The sequence below is a fragment of the Sceloporus occidentalis genome, unplaced genomic scaffold, assembly GCF_023333645.1.
Source record: "Sceloporus occidentalis isolate IW3139 unplaced genomic scaffold, rSceOcc1.0.p SCAF_127, whole genome shotgun sequence".
Taxonomy (NCBI): Eukaryota; Metazoa; Chordata; class Lepidosauria; order Squamata; family Phrynosomatidae; genus Sceloporus; species Sceloporus occidentalis.
In genome coordinates, this window is record NW_028317107.1 from 873093 (window position 1) to 897361 (window position 24269).

The following is a 24269-nucleotide window of genomic DNA, read 5'->3' on the forward strand; positions in this document are numbered from 1 at the left end:
GGGGGGTTATATCACTGTATACAGTGCTGGGGGGTTATATCACTGTATACAGCGCTGGGGGGGTTATATCACTGTATACAGCGCTGGGGGGGTTATATCACTGTATACAGCGCTGGGGGGGTTATATCACTGTATACAGCGCTGGGGGGGGTTATATCACTGTATACAGCGCTGGGGGGGGTTATATCACTGTATACAGCACTGGGGGGGGTTATATCACTGTATACAGCGCTGGGGGGGGTTATATCACTGTATACAGCGCTGGGGGGGGGTTATATCACTGTATACAGCACTGGGGGGGGTTATATCACTGTATACAGCACTGGGGGGGGGGGTTATATCACCATATATAGCATAATCACATTTTAAAGAGCTGGGGGTCATGGCCAAGAAATCATGAGGTATCACTAGCGCTGCTGCATTAACCAGATATGATTATAAGAAATGCAGATAGCAGGTTAAAATTGACACTAATTTATGTATGGGATTAGGTAAAAAATAGAAAAAGTACAAGACTAGATCATTTGATGTCTTACTTTAACACTCTTTCCGTATAACCGATAAACACAGCACTAAATCATCCGACCAAGCAAAGTTAAAGACTCTATTGGTCTCTTCTTGGCGTTGATGAAAGTTTTCTCCTACAGATTAAAAGACATAAAACCCATTGTCTTTGTTCCTTAGGTATTATAGGATTGCTGCTCTTTGGATCTGGGCTTAGTCAGGTAATTGTTCTATTAAGTAAGTTTTTAAGGAACATTACACTCTTAAACTAAAGCGATCCGGGCACCCCGCAGCCGAGCCACATCTTCACGAGGGACCCCCCTTTCATTTCTCAACTTGGGAACAGAAAAGAAAAGTAAAAAAAATAACAAAGTCAGGGCTTTATCCATCTCCCAGCGGTGGTTTTAAGGTGGAACAAAAGACTCCAGCAGAGAGGTGACATCGAGGATTACCAAAACTCCAAAGACTCATCCTCTAAAGGAACAATATAGTACAAAACTACGTAGGACGGTGGGGAGCGCTGAGGGACGAGGCATTTCGTTAACTTGTTGAAAGGTTGTCATGTTCTTACAACTAATTCTTTGACCAGCGTTCCATTAAAATAAGGATGATGAATACGCCCGGGTCCTCTGTCCCAATATAAATCGTAGAATTAGTCCTTCGTGGGGACTTAATGTTTTTCGAGACACAGTATAAACAGGACTTGCACAAAAACTGGCCCTGCGGTGGTTTGAATCCGAAGAAACCAACCAGACAAAACCACAGAAACCTAGGATAATTGATTCTCTTCCCAGATTAGTTACCGGACGATCAATAAAACAAACGTGTCCTGTATTGATCTCCTGTAGGCCAAAAGCTAATGAGAATGAAATGGCTCTAAATTGACCAGCCGGGAGGAATTATCTGATAGACGACATCCGACGTTCCAGTTATAGAGATAACACATTATTAGGTCTTCAGCTCCAATAAATAAAGGTAATGAAGGAATCGCAAGCTTTGTTCACAGCCTCGTAATAACAAAATACAAACATATAATGCATTCATAAAATATATATACACGTACATATACACGTACATACACATTCGAGATACGTATTTTGTTTTGGGAAGGCTGCAGAAGACACTACAGATAGATCAACCAAAAGGACTTCGGTTTGGCAACGTTGAAGACCCAATAAATGGGCTGTGCTGGTAGCCGTGTGATCTCGATAAAGTAAATTGTCACATTTGGGGATCTGCGGATGCTTTGCCACAGGTGGTGCCAACTCTAGACAATCCTGGTTCTTACTAGCACACAATTCGATGGCTGGTGTTCAGTAGCTGTTGGGTATTCCGGGCCGTACTGTTTATGCCTGCTCCTCGATTTTCACAACCTTTTTTAATTTCTTAGGTTTTGGGGTAAATCCGCTGGCATACTCAGAACGTAAGAGGTCCGAGAAGCGCTGTTTCACGCCTGTCTTCTTCATCCCCGACCTGAAAAACGGAAACAAAACTTGCTTAATGTTGGGTGTCTTGCTCGATTACATGTAGGTTTTTATTTTTTTTGGGGGGGGGGGGTGAAATTCACAGCCTCAGCCACAAAAATATACATTTACGCCTGGTGTCTGGCCAACAAACACAATCGGGATGCCAGAGGGCGGCCATTTTGAATCTGAGCAACACGGATGGCAAAGTTAGCTTGCGATTCCAAGATTATTCCACAAGGTATAGTTTGTGCTACAAAATGTGACAGGATATCAAAGAGACGCTTTGTTCTGAATAGAAACAAATCTAGGGTATCACATGTGCCAAAGATAAGAGAAACCCAAGAGAAATTAAAAGGAGCTCTCCGTCTGATCAAAGAAAGGATAAGAGATCCTGACTTAACTCCTTTATCACACCTTCTCGCAAACAACGAGCACTTTAACCGTTTAGCAATTAGAAGAAAAACCCCTATATTGGAAAAATATTAAATTGTTTAAAAAAAAAAAAAAAAGTCATTCAAAGGTCAATTGCCTTTTTGTGCCTTCATAACTTACATTAATATTTATAATAAGAAAGCCGTAGAAGTGTATTCGGGTTTGAAACCCTCGCTGTGACTTGCTGAACGTCGTGTTAGAGCTTTGCTAAAACTGTAAAATCGATCATACAATTAGAAGGTAAAAGCACATCGGTCTCTTTAATCTTCCGTCCGATGATGACGTCTCGCAGGATTCTATTTTATACTTTTGTTCGATATGTTATAGTTAATTTGGTTGGGGGCGAGGGCTTAATCGGGTTTCTTATCTGCCCCTCAAGTTCCACCATAGGTGAGCTGATATTAAAGATATCACAGTACATGGCGAGATTTATCACCGTCTATTGATTCATGTAAAGCAGTCACAGGGCCACTTTTGTACGGAATCACGGTTGTCACCGTTAAGACGCGGGTGGAGGTTTCCATGACGCAGGTGGAGACTCAGGAGGTTCAATAGGTTATAATCTTCCGGTAATTAATGGGTCGAGGCACCTCGTGAGGCGGTGGCCATGCTGAGCTGGGATGCACATTCTTGGAGACATTTGTTTTTCAGCGGTTGATGACTAACATGCCAGGTCAAGACAGGTCACCGCGGAATCCATTTAATCGCCTTAAGGACACCTGTGTAAGAAACCCACTTAATCACCCGAACGACACCTATGTGCTACAACGAAAGGTTGAAGGAGAAGTCCGGCCATGTTTAAGCGGATCAGAAGCTCGTTAGTGTCCTGCAGGCATCTACAACATCTTCAGCCCTCTGAACTAAGTGACTACTTACCCACAGGGGAGGAAGGAGAAAGGAGGCCGCTAAATAACATTACCAGATTGCAAAAGGCAAAGGCCAGCCTACTAACTGTCACTCTCTCCTCTCTTTGGGGAAGCGGTCTTTTCTACTTTCATTCTAAAATTTAGATTTGGGACAATTAAGGAAGATTCCAAACCTCACATCTTGGAGACAAACTAAGTTATACTTTATAATTAAAATACACAAAGTAGGGCCAAGGTTGCAGATAGTTACGAGCCGTGCTCGCCTGTCTGGTGAAACCCCCTCGAGGTAAATATTGGGCTTTAGGTCCTGCCGCTCCAACTGGCCAATTGACCGACCTGTTGAAGTTCACGAAACAAGTCCAAAGGACCACAAGTCCTCAACTAACATGAAAAGCAACAATCTAACAACACCTTCCAGTCTGAGAGGGTCCTTCTAGAGAAGAAAGAGAAAAACGGATGCTTGGGAATGACTGCATTGAGCATCAGACAACAACTGGTTGAGATCGGATGGACGAGAGATCCGCAAGGAAGCTACCTGAGGGATAATTGATCCAGCCCAATGTGAATTGGTATCCTTGCGTTTCGTTGAGAAGCTAACATGCCCAGACATAGCATTAAAGGTTCTGATCCCCATCGGGAAGGGCTAATTGACCTCCTGTGCTCCTTACGCCCATATCGGCAACGGATCGAGGCAAATGGATCACAGTCATTACCAACAAAACGTCTGGCTTATTCCCCGACATGACATCCAGTCTCTTTTTAATTGGGGATTAAATCTGGTTTCTACTCAACTATGACAGAGTATGAAATCGGCTTATTTCGGGAGGCAGAGGGAGCTTCCCTGATCCTTTTACAGACGAGCTCCATGGTCAACGTGCACGGCAAACGAGATAATGCAACAGACATCCCCTTCATTTTCTCTCTTTCACAAGACTCTGTCTCTTGTATTTCAGACAGACGGATCTACGCTCTCAAAAGGTAACCACTGGGGTCTGGGACACTGAGACATCCTTAAAAGAAAATGACAAAAAAACAAACACTTTCCCCAAAACGCCGGACCAAGTTCCTTTGGGCAAGGACTGCCGGGACTGGTCAGTCTCACGATTTGCTTATAGGGAACCAATAAACTTTTGCACATTGACCAGCCACGAGGAATCATAGCACATGTTAAGCATGAAGCTCACCAGAGGATGAGAACTAATATTATCAACTAATATTATTATTAACTCATTTTATTACCACTTATTAATATAATGAAAATTAAGAATTGTAACAAAATTTTTGATGTGAGCCAAATATATATTTTTTTCATTTTAAGTAGTGAATTCCCCAACTAACCACTTAAAGACACACGGCTTTTTAAAATGTTAATCTCGCGACTAAGACCGAGTGAAAGTTCAACCGACAAACCGACATAGGCCGCTACTATGTTTGGGCCGGTCTAAAATGGTTTGGATACAAAAATACCGAATAAGAAACAATGATAGTGATTTAGGGAGGTTATGTTGACACAGGTCTCCATCCTCATTATTTTTGTCTGTATAAAGAAAGCCTTTAATGGTCCTTTAATAGCATCCTAAGATCTCTATTTGATCCTTTTTCATCTGTAACAAGAGAACAAATTCAACATGTCTGTGCTCGCCAGGAGTTTGCCCCTAGTTTGAGTAGTCTGAAGGCTCCTTGTAATCGGAATCACATGGACTCCGTAGCCCCTCATCCTAATCGCATGACACACCTTTGGCTGTCATTCAACGGCGAGCTTGGCAGGCATGTGAGCCGGCCTCATGCTATGTTATGTGCTTATCTGCTAATCGCACTATTCTTCCCAGAATAATACCCTCCGCAAATCCCCCTAGTCACGGCCCCAACAGAAGGGGAGGGAAGGTTTCTCAACTATTCGCCCCATCTGCCTCCGAAGGACGCAGGCGGCGAGGGACAGGGGCTTCTGGAGATGGGGACAATAGGCGCTGCATGAACCTTGAACATTTATATAAAAAATAAAAAGGGGCTGAAAGACGGCTCTATCCACCAATGGGCCACAGACGTAATAAGCATGGAAATATGGACTATCAATAGTTTTCAAAAAGATCTTTAAAATAAACCTTCTGGACTTAAATTTATGTCATCTTTTGATGTACCAGCATATGAGTTAAATCTGCCCCAAAAAACACCCGGAGCTGAAAAAAGAAGACTTTTTCTCAAGGATGCAACTAAAATGCTTTTTCATTAAGGGCCAGCTTAGCAATCCATGTAAGTTTTAGAGCCATCTTCATGGGTAGATCCATGAAACGCTCCTCAGGACCAACTTTGATGAGCTGAGAAACTAAACTTGCTAAAGTCCCCTTGGACCTCGAAGATTAATGTACCTTACATCAACAGAATCCTTAGTTCAGCAACTTTGGGACTCTTCCCTTCCTTGAGATTTTGACTGAGGAACGAGGTCAAAATAAAGTTCAAAGAGTAAAATTTGGTTGATGCCTCAACTTCTACAAGAATCAAGTAATTATCAAGTATTAAGACAAAGAACGTCCATTATGTGATCAGGAAAACTTAAAATAAATGAAAACATGGCAAAGCTCTTTGGTTGTACGGTTGTATATGGTGCATCTATTACAGAGCATACAGTCTACATCCGTAAACCTCCAACGCGGGACAGACTAGAAGAAAAAAAGTTATCAAACATATAACAAATTATTGGTATGTCAGGATCCGTAAGCGAGTTTCCAATGTTATAAAGGGCCAGGCATTTTGTTTTGCTAGTTTAAAAAAAAAAAAAAAAAATGTCCTCCAGCTTTTGCTTCCTTACCTCTTCCTTTTAGCTTTGTCTTGATTCTTTGGACTTTTGGCCAGCTGATGGCTGAGGTTCTGCGGAGCGTCCCTCAGTCCAAAACTCTTGGCCACATGGCCCAGGTGCAAGGAGCGGACATGGAAGATGTGCTTGAGGCTCTTGGGATACGTAGCGTACGACCGAATATAAGACTGTAGAGCTACCAGGAGACATGACGGTTTAGGCAGATGCAGCGTGAGAAACAGATTCACTGACAAGATTATATTTACATACATATTATAAATTTATGAAAGTATAAGGAGGAACGGACTTCATTAGCATTGCCATAAAGCATCAGCTCAGTGTGGGGTTTGACTGGGGAAAGTCACCAAAAATATCACATGACTGACAGCAACGGCGGCTCCAGGTCTGCAGATAAAGGGGGTTTTTATTGGAACAAAATTGGATGCTGACCTACATTACTGTATACAGCGCTGGGGGGGGTATATTACTCTATACAGCGCTGGGGGGTATATTACTTTATAGAGCGCTGGGGGGTTATATTACTGTATACAGCGCTGGGGGGGTATATTACTGTATACAGCGCTGGGGGGGTATATTACTGTATACAGCGCTGGGGGGGTATATTACTGTATACAGCGCTGGGGGGGTATATTACTGTATACAGCGCTGGGGGGGTATATTACTGTATACAGCGCTGGGGGGGTATATTACTCTATACAGCGCTGGGGGGGTATATTACTCTATACAGCGCTGGGGGGTTATATTACTGTATACAGCGCTGGGGGGTTATTTTACTGTATACAGCGCTGGGGGGTTATTTTACTGTATACAGCGCTGGGGGGGTATATTACTGTATACAGCGCTGGGGGGGTTATATTACTGTATACAGCGCTGGGGGGTTATTTTACTATATACAGCGCTGGGGGGGTATATTACTATATACAGCGCTGGGGAGGGAGGTTATTACTGTATACAGTGCTGGGGGGGTTATATTACTGTATACAGCGCTGGGGGGTTATATTACTGTATACAGCGCTGGGGGGTTATATTACCGTATACAGCGCTGGGGGGTTATTTTACCGTATACAGCGCTGGGGGGTTATTTTACTGTATACAGCGCTGGGGGGTTATTTTACTGTATACAGCACTGGGGGGGTATATTACTGTATACAGCGCTGGGGGGTATATTACTATATACAGCGCTGGGGGGGTATATTACTATATACAGCGCTGGGGAGGGAGGTTATTACTGTATACAGTGCTGGGGGGGTTATATTACTGTATACAGCGCTGGGGGTTATATTACTGTACACAGCGCTGGGGGTTATATTACTGTATACAGCGCTGGGGGGTTATTCTACTGTATACAGCGCTGGGGGGTTATTTTACTGTATACAGCACTGGGGGGGTATATTACTGTATACAGTGCTGGGGGGGTATATTACTATATACAGCGCTGGGGAGGGAGGTTATTACTGTATACAGTGCTGGGGGGGGTTATTACTGTATACAGCGCCGGAGGTTATTACTCTATAAAGCAATGGGGTTTCCCCATTAAGTAATTTTTTGAATTGTGTTTAAAAGAAAGATGTATGAAAGAGGAGACAGCAGGTTGTCAAAGCAACATCAAAACTGATCCCTGTATAGAATAATATAGATCCCTGCATACAGACATTGCCCCTTCATGCCTTTTATGTAGCATCTGAATATTAGGGCTCCATTTACCACGAGGGGCAGTAATTCCCCACCTTGCTAGGTTCCTCTCTGCATTCTCTACCATTCCCCAGCAAGCCAGGCTTACATGGGGCTCACAGGTAATCTTCCTCCGACGCGCCTGGATATTGTCGTTTATGAACAGTAATAAAAGGTAAAAAGTGGCTGAGAGGTCCCTGGGAGTCACTGAAGATGCGCTAAGAATTAAATCTCTCTCTCTTTCTTTATATTGTTACAAAACCACATTCCTCCCCCAAAATGGTCTATGGCCGGAGCGCATCAGGAACCAAGAAATCACTAAAGGTATACAAGGGGGCCTGAAACACGTTTAAATTCCTTTACCGTATTAACTGCTAACACTTCTGCTGGAAACCAATTCCACCTATCTACCACCCTCTCTAGGAAGGAATATTTGCTTTACTAGATATCCTTATAAAACATATCGCTTCTTCTAATTTGGAAGTTACCCTTTTTTGCACTTAGGGCCGCATCTGGACTGGAATGTACGTAGTCTTCAAACTTTGTCTGCAGCACAGTGGCCCTCTCCCGCACCGCTTGGGGGCCAGCGGCCTCTGATTTCTGTATGGGAAATGAAAGCATTTAATTCAGAGGATTCAGACAGCAAGGAGTCGGAGGGGGGGGGGTTAGCTTAAAACAGGTTTAATAACAGTAAAATGACACATCATCCCCCTCGGGGGGCAGCTGGGGTAATCCTTTCAATATTAATGCTAAAAGAGAAGAAATTACAATGTAATAAAACGAGGGAGGACGGAAAAATTGGATTGCGGGAGATGCTGGGCACATTTTACAGGAGGCCACCTCAATAACAGATAGAGACTGCGCGACTACATTTTATTAACCCCTGCAACTCTAAGCGAACAGAAAGGGGGGGGGTAAACAAAATATTCTGCATTCCCACCACTCTCATGCTGATTACCGCTGATTATACGGCATTATAGTCCAACGAAAGCTGGTGTAGCCCAGTACTGAATGCGTTGAAGGTGCCATACAATGAAGAATGCATATTCTAAGCACTTAATATGTATTCTTTAACTTTTATTAACACACTTACTATTAGGAGAAGCTGCAGCTCCACAGCTGCCACCCCTCTGTGGTCTGGTCTCACGACCACTTTTAGCTACTTGAAGCAGCCAATCATGGGCACCAAAGGGCTCCCATCCAAACCAACGGGAAAGCTTTCTGTGCATGTGTGTCTGTGAGGGGGTCTTGCTAGACCCGCTGGAACGCTTATGTGGACCAGCAGTACTGCTGGGGAAGCCCCGAACATGTAAAATGGAGAAGGCAGCCATTATAGCCATTAAAGTGAGCACGATGGCCTTTAACAGCGCATTATAGACGCCCGGCCCGTTTCTGGCGCGAAGCCCCCTTTACTCCTTCCCAGTTGAGATGCTCGGTTCAGCAGCATTCGTCGCTACATTGTTGCTATGCGACAATACGCCTTTAATCTTTTCTTTCAAGCAGTTTGTGTAACTTAACTCTCTTTTTATACACTTCTTTTATTATTATTATTTTTTTAATATGAATGCAAAATTACTCTGGCTACCCCTATCCCAGATGGACACAATCCACTGTTATTAAAACTAAAGCACTTTAATAATGAAAAAAAGAAGCTTCTCTTTCTGCCCCCCTCCCTCTCCATTACACACAAACCTCTTCTTTTTTTCTACCCTCCTCTTAACATCTTCAAATTAATGAGAAGAGCGAAGAAAAGAGGAGTAAAGATCGGGGAGGGGGGGATAGAGAGGGTTTAAAGGTAAGGGGGGGGTGAAAGGAGCAGTTGTTAATGTAATATTGAAAACCACGCTAGCCGGGGATGTATAAGCACAAGAAAATCCCCCCAAAGTATTAAATAAACAGAACGGAAGCCGCCGCCGAATCCTTCTGTTGGTTACTGTATGCTTTCCGGAGCGGGGCTCGGAATAGATCTAAGATCCGAAGGAAGGTAAGAGAGGCTTCAGAATTCCAATAAAGACCTCAAATTGAAGGCTGCCCTGCTGTGAGTTCTGCGAGAAAATTAAAGAGAGCTCAATCTTAAGTGACAGATGACTTGTCTCAATGTCACAACTGCCAGGGGATTAGCGATAATATGGCAATATATTACAAAAGGGAGGAGGAGGGGGGGACAGAAGAAAGGAGATGAGCCAGGAACGCTTCTCCTTTCCGTGTAAAAGTAACATTTGTATCCAGTCCGTCCCCCTTTGCTCTCTGCGTTGGATGGCGGACACATTGAAACGGTTTAAAGAGCAGTTTAGATGGACGTTATCCGATGTTGGGGGGGTCTTTTTCATCTTAAACTTCCAGCTCTGTAACTAGGGCTCACCAGGAAATTCACGCAATCAAGTTAAATAATCCTCTAGGCCGTACGTGGCCCAAAAACATAGCAATGCCGGTTACGTGCCAGTACATACTGGAGGTCATAGGCATCAGCCCGACCAATGGGCAAGAAAATTATGATTGTGGCAACCAGCACCAAACGAGTTCTTAAGGGTGCTGTTCTACTTGGACAAAATATTTAACTGCACTCTCCTAGGAGAGCTCCCATTTTATTCTTTCCTTCAGTTTAATCAAACAGAAAACAGAGCATTTTAATATTTCTTTTACTAGTTTACATGGCAACAAAGCATCAATGCCTGCTGAGGTCACATGACATTTAAAAGCTCCCAGCTAAAAATTTTGGCACGAGCAAATGCGTTTAAAGAATTATCTTTTTTATTTTTTAAGAAGGATGGGGTTTCAACATATACATTCTAGACTAGAACATTCGAGCCTGAACTATATAGCCATCCCATTCTCAGTAATCAGCCACTAATCCTTTTTCTATGTATCATAAAGCTGGTCACATGATCACCAAAAACATCCTATAGGTTCCTTTCTGTGTGATAGAACAGCTGACAAACACAACGAAGCACAAGGTAATGGGAGTAGTGGTTCAACACCAACTCCATCTATTTAAGGAAGAGTGACCTACGGAAAGAATGTTCTAGGCATCCTTGGATCTAAAAATTTAAATTATAACCCATTTCCGTCACACAAATAAATACAGGTACTAACCTTGTTCTGCACGCGTTTGATTTTCAAAAAATCCTCGGCCAGAAGGCTGGACAAAATATCATCCATTTTCATCTCGGATACACTGTTGTTAAAAGGCAGAAAAAATAAACTGGCTAGTATATACAAAATAAAGCAAGGATTTTAACCAGTCCTGCACTAATACACCCAAATTTAAGCATGCCTCTTAAAGGAGGCCAATAAGGTAATCCTGGGGAAAGCATCCGGCATATCACCTGATCTTGTGGGCCGCCAAAGTCTGGACATACTCCGCTTCCGATGGGATGAGGATAAGCAAACTGCTCCCTTCAGCTCCGAGTCTGGCTGTTCGACCCACCCTGTGTATGTATTCGGCACTGGAGGCCGGGGCATTGTACTTAAAAGAAAGAAAGAAAAAAAAAAAAAAAGGATATTTATTAAAGAGAATTAAAAGAGAAAAAAAAAGGGGGCAAATTCAAGTTGTCTTTATTACCACTGGGGCAAGGGGCAATCCTTTGCCGCAGACCACCTGATATAAGAGATTGGGCAGCTGCCCTTCAAAATGCCAACTTTAGCTGAATAATCATGTGTGTTCTCGTACAAAGTAAGCAGTTATTTTTCTGATATGTCTACAGCAGCACCCATCACTCCTAGGCATCCTCTGGCTGGATAAAAACATAAAACCCTACCAAGATGCATCACCTAAAAAGTAATTATTTCCAACACAATGTTTAAGCCATCAGGAGGGTTGCGATGTCTCTCTTCTGTTGCTGTGTGCACTGGAACCCCTGTCACTCTGGCTGAGAGTGATAAGAACTGTAGTGCAATATCTGACAAGACAGAGTGTCCTACAGAAATCCAGACTGTGACACACAATTTCAGTGACAGGGACGCGCATGCATGGTGAGTGACGTATTCTCGGGAGGAATTTTTGGAGCCGTAATTACCCCAGTGATAAGCCCTACACATAAAATACATTGTGGCCTTCCCAGGCAGCCAGTGCAGCTCCTTAACATTCGAAAGGAGAACACGGCTCAGAAGTGACTGTCAGGAGAGCGCTGCTACCTGACATATGAAGACAAAATGCCTGCTCGATTTGGAAATAATGGGCCCCATCTCCCAGGAATCTGTCCGTCGTTCACCCCGCTCCTTGTTAGCTCGCTTGAATCTGTTCTCAGCGACACCGATGAGGCAGAGAGAGCGGCTGCGTGACACCCGGGGCAGGCGCTGCACTTGAAGGATTGGAGGATTCATCCCTATTCATGATTAGCGCGTCAGGTAGAGCCGAGGAGTCTTTCAAGGTGTATACGGCGCATGGATGTTTACCGGCGCACGCAGGGTAACAATCTCTGCTTTACAGACCTGCCACGGCCAATTTAGCAGGACAAAGTCTCGCTCAGTGCAATGAAAGCTGGCCCATGTATAGACGTGTAGCTTAAGACTTTTTTTCCCATAGGTTCCAAATCACCCCTACAATACACGCTTGGAACTAAAAGGTACATTCAAAATATAAACGCCTGATACTTCGGGTTGCCCAAGCTATTCCAGGACATAATAACCACATAACTGCTGTAAAGATGTTAAAGTATGATTAGAAGCAGTCATGAGGACCTGCTAAAGAAGAGAGCAGTTTAAAGTACTCTGTGGACATGGCTTACCTGTGGCAGAAGCTGCAGCTTGAAGCAGCAAATCAGTGGCAGTAAGTAAAGCCCTTCAATAGAATTACTTTCCCCAGTATTCCCAGAATCACCACCGGGGCTTACTGGGGATAAGCACATCACTTGCATTGAGAGGTGTTTGGCCAAACATCTCCTGCATGGAAAGTAGCAGGGGAGTGGGGAAAGGGACAAATGCATGCGGGGAGAGGAATGAGGTGAATGAGAGGAATGAGATGAATGAGAGGAAACAGGGCTCACCTGAATTATCCAGGTCACGCGTGGAAGGTCCAAGCCCCGAGCAGCAACATCCTGTCCAGAAGCAAAAAAGAAGCAGTAGATGATTAGAGCGGAGATCTTTTGACATAAAAATAAATTATCGATTTATATGGTGCCATCACACATATGATCCCGAGTGGCGATGCACAGAAGGACGCAGCGTTAAGTCGCTGTCTGTTCTTGGCCGAGTTGACCTCTTTGTATGCTAATTTTTAGGCTTATGGCTCTGGCTATCCTGAAACTAAGATGAGACCGAGGACTGATTAAGTCTTCACAGCAGGAAAAACAGGTAGACTAGATGGGGCCGAATGGGTCTCCTCTGCTGTCATATTCTATGGTTCTATGTGCAAAGCTGTGTATAAGAGTATGTGTTTAGAAGCAAGGCATTCAGCTGTGTATTTGAAGCGCCATCCAGTGCAGGACGGATGGTGTGGGGTCAGGGCTAAAGCAAGGGCTGATGGGTCTAAACCCATACACTGCCCATTAACTAATTACCGGGGGTAGTATTAGTGGCGGGGTAGTATTAGTGTGGGGTAAAAGGACATAAGAAACACATTCCCAAAGTGTTTTTCTTTTGATCTGCAGCAATATTGAGCGCGGGCGCCGTCCCTGTCCCTGGCAGCCTGCCTGCCCGCAGCTCATCTTTCTGCCGGGTGTGAGGAGGAGGGGGACCGGCACAAGCAAAAAGGTCATTTAGAAAATGTTTTGCTGTTTACTCAGCCACGCTAACTCATGTTGCCATTTTTCGGTGCCTCCAGCCAAGCGTCTTCGCCTCCCACGCTCCGCTCAGCCTGCCTCGATTACGTAGCCCAATCTGTCGCCGTGACAACAGGGGATGCCTCCCCGCCGACGGCTCTCCTTGCTCGCCAATAATGACTTTTGGCAGGACGGGAAAGGCTGCCGCTACCTTCTTTGGATAGGCGGGGGGGCTACCCTGCTACCTGCCATACTCGGTGAGCGTGTACGGTAAATAAATGAGTCATTTTAATCCGGCTGACAGCCGGGCACACGAGCGAGCTGACTCCCATCTGTGCCTGCCGGGGAGCGCAGAATCCGCTCAGAACACGCAATCAAACACAACGAACCCGGGACTATATATTAACCAGAATCCCGTTCCAATCCGCTCCAAACTCCCAACTCAGAATCTCTGTTTATTTTCCAAAAAGTCTACGAATATGCTAATTATCTTCATACGATACATATCATTTTGGAGTATACGGGAATTGTTGGCATTGGCCACATTTAAATGGGAAATAACTACAACTAGCTTATTATGGATTGCATTGAATCTTGGATTGGATGTTGGGTTATTATTACTTTTTTAGGTAGCTTTTAAAATTTTTTTATTTTTTTTAAATGTGTCAATACAACAAATATATATAATATATAGTGGAAAAAAAAAAGTAAAAATGCCTCAAAGTTGACGTAGCCCTTAAAAACGCATACTGGCCACTGCATTTACGACATCGGCTAAAGAAATTCGGCTGATATTAGCTTGATACGGAAAAAGATCATCTAACACTACAACGGAGTCAAACCTTTTGAATAGAAGCGGAAGTCATTTTTAACATGAGCCCAGCATTGCAGCCCTCCCCTCCCTGGCACTGAACTGGTTAAACGTCGCCCTTTTCTCAGTCTGCAGTCGTCGAAGCCGTTTTCGGCACTAATTACTCCAGATAGCTGTAATTTACAAGTTGACGGCGGGTCGGACACTCCAAGCTTCACACGTTCCTCTATCAACAGCTGCCACTATTAGAGAGCTAATTGCGCAGCCTTCTGTAGCTCGCTGCCATGATATTACGGGCACCGGCGCGATGCTGCGGAAGCGTGCCAGCGCTACGGTCTAGAGATATTAAAAGGCAGCCGTCTCCTGCCGGTGGAGGGGAGATGAAGGACACACAAAGACCGGACAGATACCGCCTAGTTTTTTTTTCCCACAAGTACCCCCGCTTCCAGGCAGGGTCTCTCCGGAGAAAGCCATACAAAACCTATTACTGTCTCTGCTCAGCTGAGCCTAAAAGTAATGCACACAGGGGCCCTGGCATCGTCTCCTCCTGCCTATCTTTCTCTGCAAAGGTCATCGCTTCCATTACTGTAACAGGATTAAAACGCTCATATCAGTAGAAAATACCAAGTAGGTTCCCCGGTGCTTTATGGGAAGATTGCAAATAGATTAGACCTTTCATATGTATCAGCATAAAAAAAAGAGATATTACAGGCCTGGGGGGTGCTAGAAATCCCACAACCCTTAGCCAGCTAATATTAATTGTATGTCAATAACAGCCAAGGTGATTTAGGAAGCAAAGGCTTGAAGAGTGAAGGTAGCAACATAGACACAGTAACCTTGTCATATATAGTTGTTAACGTAGTTAAGTTGAACAGCCTCCCAGCAGAAAGGGTAGAGATTAATGCAGCGAGGGGATTTAAACATCCACGGCATAGGAATACGGCTCCTGAATCTAAAACGAGACCGATGACTGATTAAGGTTTTGAGTCTTGACAGCAGGAGAAACGGGAAGACCAGACAGGGCCGAATGGGGCCGATCTGGGCGTGGCATGGAGGCCAGTTGACGTTTAGTATTACTTTTTCTTTTCCTAGAGGTCTACGCCTAGGTTTTGCCTGGAACAACATATAGATTGTGCTGGAAACATAGAACGTGACTGCAGATAAGAGCCATCCAGCCCATCTGGACAGGAGGTCTGATTTAGAGATATTATAGGGGTCATGCCTTCATTTCCTAGCCTAGCCTATTCCTTACCTAAATCGCTGCTTAGAACGTGGACCTTTTTAATTGACTTGCTCTTTAAATGCTATTTAGAAACCACTTTTGTCTAAAGCCCGGAGCTAGATACTCCTTACCGGTCTATCACCAGCAAGTCATTGTATTTTAAGCCTATTTCTTCCCCCCTTTTTTTAAAGCCACCGCTAATCAGACCTTTACATTCTAAACAGGTGGTATAATTAAAGGGACACAGGTGGCCACCTGTGATCCACGACACCAAGGCTGCTTGACAATAGGTGAGGGTTTATGATGTACACATGAACTCACCGTACACAGCAGTATACCAGCCCGGGCCCGGGTGAACTGCTCAAACACTTCGGTCCTTTCCTGTTACCAGAAACAAGAAAAAAGAAGAAAAAAAAAGTATTTAAGATCAATAGAAGTTGCAAGAGGAAGGTTTCAAAAGATAAATTGAGAAATAACATTTAGGAGCATAAAATGGATACAGTGAACGATATCGAGACCATCGTAAATGGTAACATAAGGGAACACTTCATCGTTCGACGTGAGTGGGAATCAGGCTCTTACCAGGAGTTCTAGAGATACAGCCATAAAAAAGGGTTAAAAATGGATATAGAAAACACATGGAAATACCACGTTTTTAAGCAGGATACTGCTGGAAACCAAACTCCGCAAACCGCAATCCCTGAAAGGTGTCAGATCAAAAAACAAGCAAAATGCAGCTTTTACTTGGGGTAGATACCGTGTATTGGGCCAACATACAAAAAAGATGTCATGCCTGAATTCTGGACCTCACATCTATAATTCTAAAGCTAATAACCCAGCATCACCACAGCTCAGATTAAGCGTCTTTTCCAAGAGGGACCATTTGCAATTAGACATCAGACTTAAGGGTTATGGAGGAAGAACTCCAGGAAGAAAATTCTAAGTTCACTTAAATTAGAGTGTAAGCTCTTCTGGGTAGGAAATGGACCGTGATCATTCATCCTGTGCTAGTTTTGCGCTTTTGGCTTCCCTGTCCAATATTACTCAGTGACGCATCGTTGGCTCACGGGAACCAAGATTTTTAAAAATATTAGAGGGCTTTCATAGAAAGCTCTGAATATCTTCTCTGTCTCCTAGAGTCTAATTAGCAGAACAAGGGTTAACAGTGAGAGTGCCTGCCCTGCCTCGAAGGGGTTAAACCCCGAAGTGCGCGAGTCCCTGTAACACACGGCCTGCAGCGTTTTACTGTGGGAAACCTCTGCGTGTGTCCTGCACCATCCCCTGCCAGGGAGATTAAAGAGATCTGGTTACTCGGCCGTTTTCCGCTTTTGTCCCAAACTAGGCACATCCCTTGCAGCCGCTGTCAGCGTAAAGAAGGGAGGAGGGATGTCCTAAAATAACAAGAAAGGAGAAGCAGGATACTATTAATTTGTTTCAAATGCGGGGTGGACTGCCACCATCTGGGAATCCCTGTTTAGTTCCATTAATGCTCCTAATGTGAGGACATCAAGAATTAATTGCCCCCCTAAGCCCTGCCCTCCCCAGGAGGCAGGCAGCAAGGTCGGCCATGTCGCCACGAACAGCTGGTCCTGAGTGGATTAGCCCAAACAAACGCTCTCAGGTGGTGAGGAGCCAGATCTGCATTTCCAACGCACACAAAGGACGCAACCTGGTGGCTGGTACAAAGTCATTGTGTGCGTGCGCAAGCCACCCTACGTCAAATGCCTCCTATTATGTGCACAGGTGCTAAACATGCGTAATAATATATAAATATACCCAGTAAAGGGAGTGAAACGTGACCACGCCAACCGAGCGCGAGGCATCACACGCAGTGTGAATTATAACGCACAATGTGCATTACACACTGCATACACACCATACAGTAACCCCACAACGCAAGCCACCATAGGCACACTTATGCATTTAAAGACCACGTAAGGAGCAGGATTCATGTTTTTTAGAGTATAAACCACAACAGGAATTTGTTGTTAAAACCCGCAACACATTTTTGGATTCTTAAGAAGAGTAGAAGCCTTACTTGTATCAAAAGTAGGGTTTGCAGAGTTGTTCTCTTAAAAGTTTAGCTGGAAACCCTCTCCTTTACTTACCTTATCTCTGGCCTTCTCTGCAGAAGCTGGTCTCCGACAGTACAGGCACCTGCCGTGTCCATAAAATGCTGATCGGTCCTCAATTATCATTGATGGTTTTATTAAAGGGGCTCTTATGTGAGCTTTAAATTTACATCGTGTCTGCAGAATCCGCCCATTTGCATTTACCCCTTTTCCCCTTTTTCTTTTTTTAACCTTTATAAACAATGCATATTGAAGTTACTCGGAAATCACTTTTCTTTGGTGAGGTTGCCACGCACATTACACTGTCCCTTTAATGTACTGCGCAGTGATAATATTGTTTGTGTTTAACCTAAATCATAGTGTACGTAGCAGGACAGATTTTTCGTAAGACGTTATAGACAGTGTATTCAGCAGTATAACCGGCAGGAGATCGAGACAATGGGGAACTGCTGGTGTCTGGTCAGATGACGTTTTAGCGATGTCCATCATGTAGGGTGGCACTTAACCTGCTGCCCACTTAAAAAGAGTATATCTGTTTTTTCCATGTCAATAGTTTTTATAGTAACATACTGGATGTAGCATGAAAGTTTGCTCATACATATGTACTAGTTAACTGCACGCAAGTACTAAAAGTGCCCCCCCGCCAATGCATTCCATCTGAAGAACTAACCTCTGGCTTCCCAAAAGTTTATGGGACATCTTTTTACATTGGCCTAACAAAATCATCGCCTACAACCTCCACAAATGTCCTAGTCATGATATTATGAGCAGAGCGCTGATGAAAACAATTACTTTTAAATGTTTCCATTGAATTCAGCTTTGCTAATAGCTGCGAAGGTGATAGTTCATCTTTAAATTTCTCACAACATCTCTGAAACGTTAAAGGCAACGTACCTCCTGTTCCATGTTCCCATGGAGCCGCAGGAAAACATGGAGGTCCTTGGAATCCGTTTTAGAGAGGTGAGGGGTCAGGACATTGTTGAACAGAGTGTGGTAGAACTCCACCAACTCACAGCTTGGGAAGAACACAATCATCTTTGGCTTCTTCTCGCACTGTAGGTGTAATGAAAGTAAGAGGGTGATGTAAGTTGTATTATTGCACGCACTTGATTACAGACATCGATTGACCTATAAAATACATCCTTGCAATAGCATGGGCCACTGTAAGAATATATATTTTTCTTCTCAACTGGTGGTTTAGGTTAGGATTTATGAAGATATTGCTGGCCAATCTTTGCTCATGCCAGAAAAGAAATGGCTAAACACGATCACGACTGCTTGAGAGTCAAAGTTCTACACCAGGGTTGGGTTGTCTGCATTTCAGTGACCCTAACCTACAGCACTAAAGAACAATAAACAAGAGTTTGGTCACCAAAGAGCGCTTTCAGAACAAGGTTTCTGGAAGTCTTAACGTTAAGTGCCGCTGAACAATTCTACATGGTTCCTTATTAATACTAACAACCTAGAAGTGTAAGTCTTCCACTGATGGAGCCATCATGCTCCGCTGATGCCCTCTAATGAGCCATACCCTCACCTTCCATTTCCCTAAGGCGAATGCGGCCAAGCTGACGAGCTTTAGTTTGCTTGGGACCACCGCTACATGCTGGTGGAGCTGCTCCGGCACAGCAAAACTGCAGGGGTCCCCGGGGTTCTCCTTTGGCTTAGCTTCCACAGCAAACTTGGTTTGGCTGCTGCCATCATCCATAACTGTCACACTGACTGGGTCGTTCAAACTGACGTCAGCCAATCTGGCCACTCCTTCAAGTGAAGGGACAAAAACATTTATTAAGTTTGCATGTATCTCACTCGGTGATTAATTAAACACTCTGCACCTGTACCATCTTTATTGTTCTTAATAAAATTTAGGACATTATATTAGGATGTAAAGCTCCAGAGGAATCTTCAATGGAACTAAAGTTCCCAAATCCTCCTCCTTTCTTTGGTCAAGTTACAACAGAGGCTAAATGTACAGAAAGGTCTATGAATGCCCATTATTTTAGCCACTACCCACCAAAAAGCAAACAAATCATATGTTTTCCAAAGAACCACATAGAAAGAAATATCACACACAAGGAGATATATTAGTACAATAAAGAGCGTCTGACCTTGGCTTAGTGTGGCTGAAAGCAGTACGTTCTGTCTCTTCTGACACTGTGCATTCAGGGCATTGAGTATGGCGGTGATGTCCTTCTCAAAGCCCAGGTCAAGGATCCTACAAATTATATTATATCCGTAAAAACGAGATAATTAAAACCTGCACCACATCCGCTTTTGAAATATGCAGACTTGCCACCTTCAAAAAGGACAAAATTCACAGGGGAGAAGTACTGAATGGGTAGAATACATTTTGCAATAATCTTGAAATATTGTGATGGTGAAAGAAGCCCATTAGCTAATATTTTGGTTACAAACATTGTAGGAATTTGGTTGGAAAACATAGGACAAATTATAGTTTTTGTTTATTTTGCCAAGGGCTGTGAGAAACATACTGTATAAATCAACACATGATGGATGTCTACTGTTTTTTAAACATGAATTTTAAAACAGTGGAAACTGCCTTTACTTTTTTAATTCAATGATTAATATATATTTAAGAAGACTGGGTATTAAAAATGGATCTGTTTGATTAATCCTATTACCTGTCTGCTTCATCCACAACAAGCCATTGTACACGTGTGAAGTGGATATTTTTGGTGGACCTTATGTGGTCCAGCAGCCTCCCAGGGGTAGATATCAGAATATTAATTCCTTTACGCAATCTGAAGGACACAAGCACACATACTGAATGTTATACAAGCCGAGATATAATTTACCGAGAGTAACATTTCCTCAAACAAACTCAGATTGTCAAAATGCCCATCTGATATAATTTCTTACATATTTAGATAACATATTATATATTATTCTCCAATGAGGACCTTTTCTCCAATGAGGACCTTTTCCTCCGTACGAATAAGAGACTTTTACCTTGCTTTCTCTGATTTCTTTTTCTCTCCTCCCATAAGAACGCCAGGTACAATCCAGGTGAAGGGCTGGAAAACAGAGGATACTAATCACCCGTTGGAAATAGGATTCTTCAGGGTCATCAGCGGGACACAAGAGGCATTTGGCTGCATTTACCTTTAGCAGGAACAATGAGAATAACACTTAAGAAAGGGAGTGGAGGATTTTAGTTATGAGGAGTTTTTTTGGTCATCCAAAAGGAACATCCTCTACCTTGCTGGGCAAAATTAGTATGTGATTGAATGAGATTTTGCAATAAGGGATACGACGCTGTGTAATTTTATAAAGCTTCAGTGCTTTAAAAACAATTATGTTGTGTACAAGAGTGTGTTGTAAATCCATGTCACTTTTGCCATTAGCACTGCCCATTTTCCTTCATGCCAGCCCACGGTAATCATACTGACCTTCAGCAGCTTCTGAATAGTGTTGAAACTCTGCAGAGCCAGCTACGGAAGGGAAAGAACTAAGATTAGGATTAACTACATTATAACGCCTCAAAGCTGCCCCCACATGCATCCAGAACCCGATGAATTCTCTACTGATCAAGTTATTCACAAAAAACAGCTGACTTGAGCTACCATGGGACCTCAGTGACTAAAGTTTGAATCCCTTCTTGGAAGCAGTCAACAAATGTTCAACTGAACATCGCAGGTCCACTTCAACACACACTGAACACATGTTCCGCTTAGCCAATATTCAATAGTAATTTTTTTGAGACATTTCTTGAGAAAGTTATTGAACTGCTGTCCTAGACGCAGATACCAGGGGTCATTTTACGTTGGTACTGATTTTATCTAGAGGCCAACAACATTACAAATAGTTATCTGTTTACTTTGTCCTCGTTTGGGACTGATATTTTTAAGATATATACACACACACACATATATATATATACACACACACACATATATATATATATACACACACACATATATATATATATATATATTGAACAGAGACTTGCAAAGTATTTTGCACCAGGCACTAGCATTTAATGTAGGCTGTCTGCCTCCTACACCCAGCAGATCCGAGTACCCAAAAATAGATTGCTCCATTGCAGACGATATAATGTGATTACTATATATTTTCTTACCTCTCTAGTAGGAACCAAAACAAGGGCATATGGTCCATCACTGCGCTGTTATGGAGATAAATTACCTGGGTTAGTAGGTGCCAACAGAGACAATCAAATTTATTAAACCAGGGGCATTCATTCAGTATAATGCATACAGGACAGGGACCCTTGCTTTACTTAATTCAAAAGATTTTACAAAGCTAAATTTTATCTACATTTTTTTTTTAAAGTGCCTTAATAATGAAACATTTTTATAATTAATTTTCAGTAATGCAACAAATGACGTATTGCAAATTTTGTCTATTTTAATATAGGTCTTAAAACTCCAACAATTACACACAAAACCACACTAGTTTCAGTGAATTATTTAATTGTATCTAATGGTGCTGTTCTTTGGATGGAACTTTCTTATAACTGCAGTGAAGGGCTCCGATAACTCATATTACTCACCTCGGGAGGTATACACTGGAAAGCCAAATTAAGAATTTAGTCATCATATAATATAGTAATTACCTGGATTTTGGAGGTGACGCCTTGGAGAGCTTGAACAACTGGAATTCCGTATGCCAATGTTTTACCTACAAGAAGGAAGCATATTGGTAAAAAATACATTAAAGCAAACATGTAAGTGCAGATCCATTGCAACTTGATCTAAATTACCAGTATGTAAAAGCGGCTGTACAGCGTCAAAACAGTCCAACTCAAAATCAACAGCCCTCAGTATGATATTTCTGCACCACAAAGCCACCCTTCAGTAACATTTAGAATGATTTTCCTTTAGAAGTAGTAATGGTTACATATTTTGACAGTGGACCAGATATTCCTTAGGTGTTTAATAATCACACATATATTTTTGTGATAGACACAGTGAGCGACATTAATTTAAGAATAGGCTGATTCACTTTTTTTCCCGAAGAGTCAAAATGCCCTGGCTGCACTGTGGATTATGAAGGCCCAGCTCAGGCATTCTTCCTGGAGGAGCACCCTTATGTTTTCTATATTTGTAACTGAACAACTAGAGCAGGTTTTTATCCCTTATTATAAAAACCTGGCTCATAGGAAATCAGCATGTGTGGGTCTCGTCTTCTATACACATTGATCAAAGAAAAAAAAAATAATAAGTACTGATATTAAACTCACCAGAACCTGTCTGTGATCGAACCAGTGCATCTTTTCCGGCGAGAAGAGCTGGGATAGTCATCTTTTGGACACTACAAGAAAATCCACACCGACAAATATATTAATGATATCTTGGACATCCCTGGCTGACCCACAATCCCTTTCTTGGTGATCTTTTCTCTCTTATTCATTCACACTGTCAATGCCAATAAATATATATATATTACTAGAACACCCTCAGGTGGCTTTAAAGGCATTTTAATCATGGTAAGTGTTCCCTTCCACAAGCATCCATAAAAGGAGTAAACAAAGCTGGAAAATGACCTGGTCATGCGTTCAATATTGAGGACATTGTTGATTGTGGAGACCTAAAGAAGAGGGAGCAAAATGTTATTTACAGGACAGCAAAAAAAAAAAAAAAAAAAAAAAATCTAGTGTGTATATGTAACAAAGCTAGTAACGAGAAGGACTGTTTTGGGAAAGTATTGGAATCATCCTTCTGGACACGTAAGGCAAAAATATGTTAAAAAAAATAAATAATAATGATAATAATAGAGATGGAATCATGAAACAAAGTTCACATAAAAGCAAAAAAGCTGACAAGAATTGCAGTCTTCCTCAACATAGATTTAGGAAAGACTAGCTTACAAATTACACCCCAATGAAGGATTATATCATATATTTTAAGCAATAGTCTGAAAATCTAAAGGATATTTGATTACTGAACGGTAACTAGTATCCCTAGATATTAAAATCGGAGAATGTTCTAACCAGATGAGGGTGGAGGTTTAACTCGGAGAACGAATCCGACGAGAAAACTTGTTCTTGCAGTTGTTTCACTTTGAGCCTATGAAATAAAAAAAAAAAAAAAAAACACGTGAATTTACCAATCTATGTAAGAAAATAAATGAATAACACTAAAAAGAACCTTGTCACGCCTTACTTGCAAGACAAGGACAGAAATCTTTGAGGTTGATCATATAAATACCACAGCTCGTAAATCACAGTTATTACTGGATTTTTGGTTAATCCAGAGTAAACAGAACCCAATAATTTATTATGACAGATATATAACAGAGGTTTTAACCTTTCGATTTCCAGGACCTCAGGGTTGTTCTTGAAGAGGGAGGACGTTTTCACAGAAGACTTTTCTTTTGTGCTCTCCTCCTTCTTTCTTTTCAAGACCTTCTTGTTTGAGGAATCCGGAGTCAGGCACTTGCCGGGTTCCATGCCAGCATCCTTGGGTTGCTTCTTCTGGTTAGGAGTAGGCGTTGGGCGCTTAGATGAAGGCTCCTCACTGGCATCTTGAATCTTTCTTTTTGCAGCCTTTGCCTGCTACAAGATAAAAAAAAAAAGAAATGGTAGATTAAAAAACGGAAGATTCTATATCATAGACTAAAAAAATAAGCGGCTTCACAGCTCACGCTGAAATAAAATTTTCCACGATCCTCTGGTATAAAATGGTACGCGACGATAAGAGAATGTCCTCAACAGTTGCTTCCATGTGTAACGCAAGA

General features: G+C 42.6%; 1 protein-coding gene across 1 annotated transcript; it reads right to left on the minus strand.

Annotated features, from left to right (window-relative positions):
- Window positions 1–1850: 1850 nt before the first annotated feature.
- LOC149281790 (ATP-dependent DNA helicase DDX31-like) lies at window positions 1851–24081 on the minus strand. The gene is made up of 19 exons (XM_089498961.1): window positions 23840–24081; window positions 23524–23599; window positions 23077–23120; window positions 22774–22844; window positions 22147–22211; window positions 21652–21696; window positions 20963–21004; window positions 20523–20587; window positions 20195–20314; window positions 19661–19767; window positions 19090–19313; window positions 18450–18608; window positions 15805–15864; window positions 12737–12787; window positions 11078–11217; window positions 10845–10926; window positions 8240–8351; window positions 6075–6255; window positions 1851–1977 (listed from the first exon to the last, which is right to left on the minus strand). Exons 1-19 carry the CDS (start codon window positions 23980–23982, stop codon window positions 1851–1853), a joined length of 1914 nt encoding a protein of 637 aa, XP_089355087.1. The 5' UTR covers window positions 23983–24081.
- Window positions 24082–24269: the final 188 nt, after the last annotated feature.

What these genes read in the sequence shown, in the direction of transcription:
- LOC149281790 (XM_089498961.1), bottom strand. Translation starts at nt 23,982, where the DNA reads ATGGAACCCGGCAAGTGCCTGACTCCGGATTCCTCAAACAAGAAGGTC. An exon ending in GAGGTCCTGGAAATCGAAAG is followed by an intron (nt 23,600 to 23,839) that starts GTTAAAACCTCT and finishes TTTATTTCATAG; the next exon opens with GCTCAAAGTGAAACAACTGC. An exon ending in ATGGGAACATGGAACAGGAG is followed by an intron (nt 15,865 to 18,449) that starts GTACGTTGCCTT and finishes TTCTGGTAACAG; the next exon opens with GAAAGGACCGAAGTGTTTGA.